The sequence below is a fragment of the Myxocyprinus asiaticus genome, chromosome 23, assembly GCF_019703515.2.
Source record: "Myxocyprinus asiaticus isolate MX2 ecotype Aquarium Trade chromosome 23, UBuf_Myxa_2, whole genome shotgun sequence".
In the NCBI taxonomy this organism is placed as follows: Eukaryota; Metazoa; Chordata; class Actinopteri; order Cypriniformes; family Catostomidae; genus Myxocyprinus; species Myxocyprinus asiaticus.
In genome coordinates this window covers 24696749-24705479 of record NC_059366.1, presented here as the reverse complement: position 1 = coordinate 24705479, position 8731 = coordinate 24696749, and the positions used below count along the sequence as shown (strand labels likewise).

Sequence of the window (8731 nt, the reverse complement as noted above, 5' to 3'; positions counted from 1 at the left end):
CTTTTGATTTTGACCTCCCCTTTGTTCAGGGACACATTATTCATTTTCTGTTAGTCACATGTCTGTGAAACTTGTTCAGTTTATGTCTTAGTTGTTTAATCTTTTTATGTTCATACAAATATTTACACATTAAGTTTGCTGAAAATAAAAGCAGTTGAAAGTGAGAGGATGTTTCTTTTTTTTGCTGAGTTTATATATATATATATATATATATTTATTTATTGTAAAATAATCGGAGGGGGTAGGAGGCTGGGCACCTTTATTTTGCCTTGTTGTAATTGTAGTTTTTTAATATTTGTCCAATAAATAGTATTTGTGGTAAAAAGTCACACTGTTGCAGGGGCTAAAGTATTCTATAAACATTCATGGGTTTATAGAATACTTGAGATGTTATAAAATGCCAGTTGTGTTTCTGAAGTGGGGTTAGTGTGGGGTAAAAGGCTCCCTCGCCACCTTTTATTTAAAAAATAATAATTTTAATCAAAACAACCTTCCATTATTATTTCATTTCACATAAATTAAAAACCCTTATAGAAAATAAAAAAGTTTGAAATGGTGAAACTTTTCAATTCTTGTCAGTTAAGTTTATCGGTAATCTATGACAACAGGTCTGCTGAACTTCAGTTCATGGATATATGCAACTCATAAAGGACGACGTTATAGGCTCTGTCTCAAAAACTAGTGAGCTGCCTGTCTAAACAATAGTATTTTTGGCAACATACTTGAAAGAGCAGCTGTACAGCTGGGCAGCTGACTAAGAACGCTAAAAAACTATTTTAGCCCGTTTTTAAGATATACCCATTTCCATTTCATAACTAGTTTCCTTAAAAGTCAACTGTGTAATGTTTAACAATATTAAATAAAACTTAAAATAGTTATTTTTTAGTACATTTTTATCAAAGTTTACTCAATGCAATTTGATGGAATTTTATCAGGAAATTTAAAAGCATAAATCTTAAAATTATTTTTTGAGCGTATGATGACCAAAATGCTGCACGCGCCTAAGGAGCTAAAAATGCTGTCTAGTTAGGAAGCTCAGTGTGGGCTTTGAGCCACAGCCAGTCATGGTGTTTGGGAGTAAGTGCGTCTAGAGAGGGCGGAGAAGGACTCGCCTCATGAGAGCGTAACGCCAGTTAACTTGTGGGCTTCGTATTTATTTTTGTTTCAGAGTCTCTTTGTTTTATCTCATATAAACAAACCCTTCTTGATTTGAAATGTAGCTGTAAGTGTACTGTTTTTCCCTCGCAATGGAAACCGTCGTGAAACCGGAGACTGGTACTCAGCTCTCTCATCCAGAAGTGAGAAGTCAGATGAATCCCTGAAACTGGCGTTCAGTCTCTGGGACAGTCAGTGTTTTCAGCGATGTCTCCTCAGGGAGGGGGAGAATATAAGCCAGGTACGGTTGTGCCACCGGTACCCCCGAGAAGATTCAGGGGCAGAGCTTTGTCCACCGCGGTGAAGAGCCGTTTCGGGTCCGCAGCGGAGCGCCGGGTGAAGTGCGTGCTGGTCGGTGATGGTGCAGTGGGAAAAACTAGTCTCATTGTGAGCTATACCACCAATGGATATCCCACCGAATATGTTCCAACAGCTTTTGATAACTTTGCAGGTAAATACCACTCGGCTTATGTAAACAGTGGTGAAACTATGTATATATATATATATATATATATATATATATATATATATATATATATATATATATATATATATATATATATATATATATATATATATATATATATATATATATATATATATATATATATATATAAACGACACTTTACAATCCTTGCCCACTTACTCAAATTAGGGTGGCCGAAGACTTTTCTTGCTGAATTGTATAAATCTCCCACATAATGAATACTCAAAGAGAACTGACTGTAGTTTACCACTGACCTAATTTAATTACTCACGTAGCAACATGATTGTTCACTGTCTGATGTTTATATGATGTTTCAGCTTTTCTAAGGCCAGCAAGTTCAACTGGTGCATGAATTTCAATCTAATTTATAACAGTATGTGTTTAATACCCCCCCCCCCCCCCCCCAAAAAAAACGTAATGCTGTCATCATTTATTCACCCTCATTCCATCCCAGATGTGAATGACTTTTTTTCTTCAGCAGAACACAAACAGAGATTTTAAGAATAATCTCAGCTCTGTAGGTCCATTCAATGCAAGTTAATGGTGGCCAGAACTTTGAATCACCAAAAATCACATAAAGGCAGCATAAAAGACTCCAGTGGTTAAATCCATGTCTTCAGAAGCTATTTGATAAGTGTTGGTGAGAAACAGATCAATATTTATGTTTTTAATATAAATCTCCACTCACTTTCATTTCCACATTTATTTATTTTTTTATTTTTTTGGTGATTCGCATTCTTCATGCATTTCGCCACTTAGTGCTTGGAGCTGGTCAAAGGTGGAGATTTATAGTAAAAAAAAAGAACTTAAATATTGATCTGTTTCTCACCCACCTATTGCTTCTGAAGACATTGATTAAACCACTGGAGTCAGATTGCTTACTTTTATGCTGCCTGTATGTGCTTTTTGAAAATTCAAAGTTCTGGCCACCATTGCATTATGAGGACCTACAGAGTTAAGATATTCTAAAAAAATTTGATTGTGTTCTGCAGAAGAAAGAAAGTCATACACATCTGGGATGGCATGAGGGTGAGTACTGTACATGATAAGAGAATTTTCATTTTTGGGTGAACTATTCATTTAAAAATTCATTCTGACTGAGGATGGGCAAAATGTCAAATTGTATATGTTCCTTTCTGCAGCAGTTGTAGCTGTGGATGGCAAGCCTGTGAAACTTCAGCTTTGCGATACTGCTGGCCAGGTCAGTCCAGCAAACCGTCTCAGCACCACTAGACCTAAACAAACCACCTCACAAACACATTCAAGGCAGTGCAGGTTCATGTTTATGGTCTCATTGTATAAGGATGACATATTGTTTGCACAAACACATGCTGGTTGTAGCCCTCTCTTCTTAAATGGAAACAGCCAGCTCATTTGTTTAATCTAAAGATGAAGAGGATTTAACAGTAGGGTAACTCTTGAGTCATGTCCTAATTAGTCATATGGCTGGTTATCTGTAAGATAAGGGAGGGGGGACAAGAGTGAAAGTGATTCAGTGTTGTTTTGCTTACTCATGATAAGGTAAAGTTCAGTTGAAGTTTACTGTCCAGTCACAGTATGTGCTTCCTCCTATGGGAACACACTATTGGACTATAGGTCAGTTAGTGGAATACGTATTTCTCTCCCTTTTTGAGAGGGTTAAAGGAGCTCTAGAGATCGCAAATAGGAAGCAGTCTAATTGTGATGAATTGGGCCTGATCCAAGGGAAAGTGAGACCTACTTTCAGCTGAGGTACAGCTGGGGCTAGTCACTGGAAACGTGAGATCAGTGTGTTTTGGACGAGTTTAGCAAGCTAAGGAGAGACTCTGAAGGGAGGCAAGCCAAGAGATATTTGGATCAGTCCTGTTTAGGCCGGTGGAGAAGGGGGTAGGGCAAGAAGGAGAGAGAAACAGACAGAGGGAAAGTAAGTATAGTTAATGCAGCAAATATAGAGTATATAAAAGAATCCCAAACATACATTACCCTGCTGAAAATACATCTTAAACCAGCTAAAACTAGCAAACAGACTTACCTGATCAGGCTGAGAGATGAGCTAAGACCAGCAAACCGTCTTAGTCTGGGTAAAGATACTCCTGAAAGAGCATCAGACATAGCACAACTTTTTTTCAGTCACATAAAATGACAAACATACTTGCTTATATGTGCACAATAATATAAAATGTACTGTAGGATAGGACTGATGCATATTCTGACAATGCTTTCAATGGAAAATATGTATCATATATCAAATATCAAGTCAAAGCTAATATTCTCTGGTGTATAGAGGAATTTAAACAAATCAAACAAATATCACAGGAGCAGGAGTGCTGTTGTACTGAATATCATGTGGATATTCAGTACGACAACATAATTTGTAGTGTGATATTGCTTTTTATAAAGCAGTTCTATAAGAGTGATCCTTACAAAAAATTTTCTGTTCCTATTTTACTCCTAAATCAAAAGGAAAAAAAGGAGAAATTATATTTTGCATATAGAAAATTAAGCCTAGTTTTAGAGCCATTCATTTTTTTTTACAGTTTGACAATATTTTTATGACAGTTACTCACATTTTACCCTACAATTCTCATTGCTGTGATGCAAATATACAGTATATATTATTTAAACTGTTAATTATTTATACATCATAGCAGTACTCCCTTAGTACTGCCTTTCATTTTTGCTGATTTTAATCCAAAAAATAATTGTACAACAGCATATTTTTTACTGTAATACAGTAAAAAATGATTGTGTTACGGTAATGAGAATCATCACTGAAAACAATAGGAAAAGGAAATGTAAAACATCCGGACATTTTACGGCAAAAAAATTGCTTACCTATCCTGAAAATAATGTCACAATGCAAAAAAACTAAATGGTCCTAAATATAACCTTCATTTCCTTTTTGCAAATATAATTTATTTTTTTGTTTGTTTGTTTTTTTTAAAAATTTATTATTTATGTTTTTATTTGAGGTTAAATATGACAAGGACATTTTCTTGACAGGTTTTATGAGAATTATCCATAAACAAGAAATTCATATGGAGTAACATATATTTTAGGCACAATGTGGACAGTTACTTTGACTATTTTTGCTCCGCTAATGAAAATAACAACGAAGCCACAACATGTTGCTGTGCAACATATAGATTACACAGCCTGTCTGCAACAACACAAACACAGACAAGTGGGTGGATACAAACAGTGAAGCATCCCAAGGCTGTTATACTATATATATTAGAGGACTGGAACTGACAGTTGTATAATGAACAGTATAGAGTTAAATGTAAAAGAACATATTATATAACAGGATCCCTCAGAAGCTGTTCACACTTTTAACTACTTTCAGTAATCCAAAACAACAAGTGTTTCTTAGCACTACTGACTCTCTTTTCTTTGCTCTGGGCAGGATGAGTTTGACAAGCTAAGGCCGCTGTGTTACACCAATGCTGACGTCTTCCTGCTCTGCTTCAGTGTGGTAAGTCCCTCCTCCTTCCAGAATGTGAGGGAAAAGTGGGTGCCTGAGATCCGCTGGCACTGCCCAAAGGTACCCATACTGCTGGTCGGCACTCAGGCTGACCTCCGGCAAGATGTCAAAGTGCTCATTCACCTCGCGAAATATAAAGAGCGTCCAGTGGACCCCCAAGAAGCCTTCTTATGTGCTGAAGAAGTGCAGGCTGTCTCATACATGGAGTGCTCAGCACTCACCCAGAAGAACCTGAAGGAGGTGTTTGACACAGCCATAGTGGCCAGCATCCAGTACTCTGACAGCCAGCAGCAGAAAAGACTGAAGAAGCGCACGCCTGATAAAATGAGGAATCTCTCCAAGTCTTGGTGGAAAAAATACTGCTGTCTGGCATAAAAGAAATAATCCGATTTTGTACTGTTGTTGTGGATGCAGTTTGACTGTAAATTGCTTTTTTGAATACAACTGGAAACAAATACATCTGCTTTTTTAGTGGATTAATTGGAGTAGAGGTGGTCATGAGACATTGAAGAGGACATAATCTGTAGAAAAGATCTGTTTGTCATGAAATGGAATGATTCATAGCCAGCAGATTCCAAGGTATCGGTTACAATGGATGACAGTACTCCATTGTACATTTGAGGATCTGTTCCTCATTTGGAAAGTCCCAGGTTAACCTCAAATGGTCATTTAAACAAATTAGGGCAAGAGTCATCTGTCTTTCTTTACCTTATCTTCTGCTGAGGAGGGTTTCAAAGTGGATTTATGAGCTGCCCCATTGCTACAGATCTAGTCAGACTACCAGTCACCTTTCCCAGAATTTTACTCCTCCATCCAAATTTCGCTACACTGTGAGAAGCAAAGACCATCTTGGTTCATTTCAACAAAGCCTAGGATTGTGTTGGTGTTATAACGTTCATCTTTGCTAAAGACCCACAAATGATTCCCAATTACTTGCATGAACAGGAGAACCTGTTCAGAACAGGAGTTCTGTCATTTGTATATCAAAGTATTAGTGTGATCTAGAATAAAAGCAAATGTTTGGGCAGACTGTCAACTTGACATCACTGATATGTATTTGGTTGTCTTGTTAGGGTGAATGATAGTCCATTTTAGAGACAGCAGGTCACTGGCACATCTCTCCAGGCTCCCTTGTTTACATTTGGTCCATACCCAAACATACTGTGCCATTGTAAGTGAGAGTAGGCTAGTAGGCCAGTTGGACTGTATATCTGGTCATAGAACCTGGAGCTTCATCAACAACAATGTTTTGAGTTCAACAATTCAGTGCTGTTAGGTCTGATAGAGTAGAAATGTGCTGGAGTCAGAAGTACTGTATTTGTACATATACAGTAGACTGGTCATTCATGACAGAATAACCAACACAAATTGTTTTCCAGATTTTCAACTGGAAATTACAGACCAGTGATCATCATTGCTTTCTAATTACTTCCCATTAAAAGGAATGGAATGGTTTCAAACTCTTAATGGCAATGCAGTTTATGGCACTTTTTAACATCAACATTGTCACAGAAAATATTTTACTGGAAACGAATTTTTCTATAGTTCTAGTTGTGCAATGATGTCATCCACATCATGCTTTGATAAGCATTATAGTCCTGTCATCAAAGAAAGTCTGTATAACATTTGGGGAGGATTGTCCCAGGGCAAACTGCACTTTTTATTAAACTTCCACGTCAGATAAACTGGTAAAGTAACCTGCTGCTATGCGATATGTGACCAAGTGTAAAGTTAATGTAAGGAAAAGTTAATGTTTCACTGTATAAGCTGGGGTAAATGTTAAAGAACTACTGACTTCACTAGTGGTAAACATTTTCCTTCATGGGCACCGAATGAACCAAGAATGAATCAAGATAATTGACAAAAGAGAGTTCTTTGTTTGCCACTTCTAATGTTTTATTATGCCTGACCCTGCTGGAAAAAACAGCTTAAACCAGGATTAATTTCCATGCTGTTGGACCAGTATAGCTTTGGCGGTCACCACACCACAAAAACTTTTTGTCTTTGTTTCCAGTAAAATATTTAATTATACTTAAAACAAGATAAATTTACTTGAGAAGCAAAATGAAATAAGATATGCTGTCTTGTTTTCATGGAAATCTAACAAAATACACTAATGTTTATGCTTATACAGTAATAAGAAAAAAAATTCCAGTGGGGAAAGAAAAGAACTTGATTCAAATTTGAAAACAAGTTTATTTTTCTTACCTTATTGTCAAATAGTTTTTTCCTGTTTTAAGCATAAACCCCACAAAAAAATGTTTAATCTGATAACAAGACTTAATATCCTAAGTCTGCTTATTAAGGTTTTTTCTTTCTTCGTGTTTTAGTGTTTAGATATTTTTAGATATTTTTTACCGGAAAATAAGACAAAGACAAAAAAAGTTTTGGTATTTTTTTATTTTTTTGCAGTGCAGCGAAACGTAGCTGCTGAAGGTGGTCAGCCAGCATGGTCCTTCTAGATAAGCTGTTTGACCATGGAATTCTTGCTGTTTAAGCTTGTTAATATGCCTGGTGGGGACACCAGCATCCAAAACACAACATAAGCTGGTAACTAGCACTGCTGGTCTTTTCAGCAGGGGAATGTGGCAAAGTGTTGAAAAAGTGTTGAGAAAAAAGTAAGTGGCTCTCAGCAAGTGATTACAGTGTTGTAAACTGCAAGTGTTGAAGGTATGGCATAGTGTGAGTTGTACCCCCGAATCAAACAATCATATTGATTTTAAGCTCAGAAAACAAGCTATGTTATGTAAAAGTGATTTTGTCAAAAGGATAGGCATACTGTAAACAGTACATTGTATTTAATCATTTATCAAAAAACATATTTGTGGTCATATAATGTGAATTTCAAAATCATTTATGTTGCAAACCTGTATAACTTGCAGTCTTCTGTGGAACACAAAAGAAGATGTAAGGCAGAATGTTAGCCTCAGTCGCCATTCACTGTTTATGTATGGAAAAAGAGATGAATGTGAATGGTGACTGAGGCTGTCAGAATCTAACATTCTGCCTAACATCTGTTTTCGTGTTCCATTGGAACAACATGAGGGTGAATAAATTATGACAGAATTTTGTCTTTTTGATGAACTATCCCTTTTTGTTCAGACTGACCGAACCATTTGAGTGCTAAAGGGCTGTGTACTTTCACAGGGCAAGATCAATTGCTTGGTCAGAGGTTTTTTGACAAGTAGCCAAACTTCCAATTCAAACACATGCTATGTGTTTATTCACTGATTTGTTTTGCATGTAAGTTGCATTGCAGTGCTGGATATTTACTGTGTGAGAGAGCTCATTGCTGCAGCATCCCACCAGACAGAACTGTTCAGAATCTGGTGGCAGTTCAGATGAAACTAACATGTAATAACAGATATTTGCCTGTATGTTGTTATCTTTCTTGAAATAAATATACATTTTTGGTACTCATTCTCTGTGCATCTTCTTTAACTGTACTCTACATTTTCTTGGGAAGTGCTTTCAATGAAAAGCCATCCATGAGTTTGTAAAGCACAGATAGAAGAGACTATATTATTATCTCAATGCCTTTTATAGTTAATTCTTTGTAAACGCCCTCCTTCTGGCAGGAATGATGAGGCTTCGTCGTGTCTGTCCAATACTAGGTTGTGTACCAT

At 36.7% G+C, this 8731-nt stretch overlaps 1 protein-coding gene across 1 annotated transcript; it reads left to right on the top strand.

The window, feature by feature from the left end:
- The first annotated feature begins 408 nt into the window (after window positions 1-408).
- On the top strand, window positions 409-8519 carry LOC127414138 (rho-related GTP-binding protein RhoU-like). The gene is made up of 3 exons (XM_051651923.1): window positions 409-1606; window positions 2785-2843; window positions 5028-8519. The coding sequence occupies exons 1-3, from the start codon at window positions 1363-1365 to the stop codon at window positions 5478-5480; spliced, it is 756 nt and encodes a 251-aa protein (XP_051507883.1). The 5' UTR covers window positions 409-1362; the 3' UTR covers window positions 5481-8519.
- Window positions 8520-8731: the final 212 nt, after the last annotated feature.

Bases quoted from the DNA above. Each gene is read 5' to 3' on its own strand.
- LOC127414138 (XM_051651923.1), top strand. From the start codon at position 1,363: ATGTCTCCTCAGGGAGGGGGAGAATATAAGCCAGGTACGGTTGTGCCA. The intron at 1,607-2,784 runs GTAAATACCACT...TCCTTTCTGCAG, and splicing joins AGCTTTTGATAACTTTGCAG to CAGTTGTAGCTGTGGATGGC. The intron at 2,844-5,027 runs GTCAGTCCAGCA...TGCTCTGGGCAG, and splicing joins TTTGCGATACTGCTGGCCAG to GATGAGTTTGACAAGCTAAG.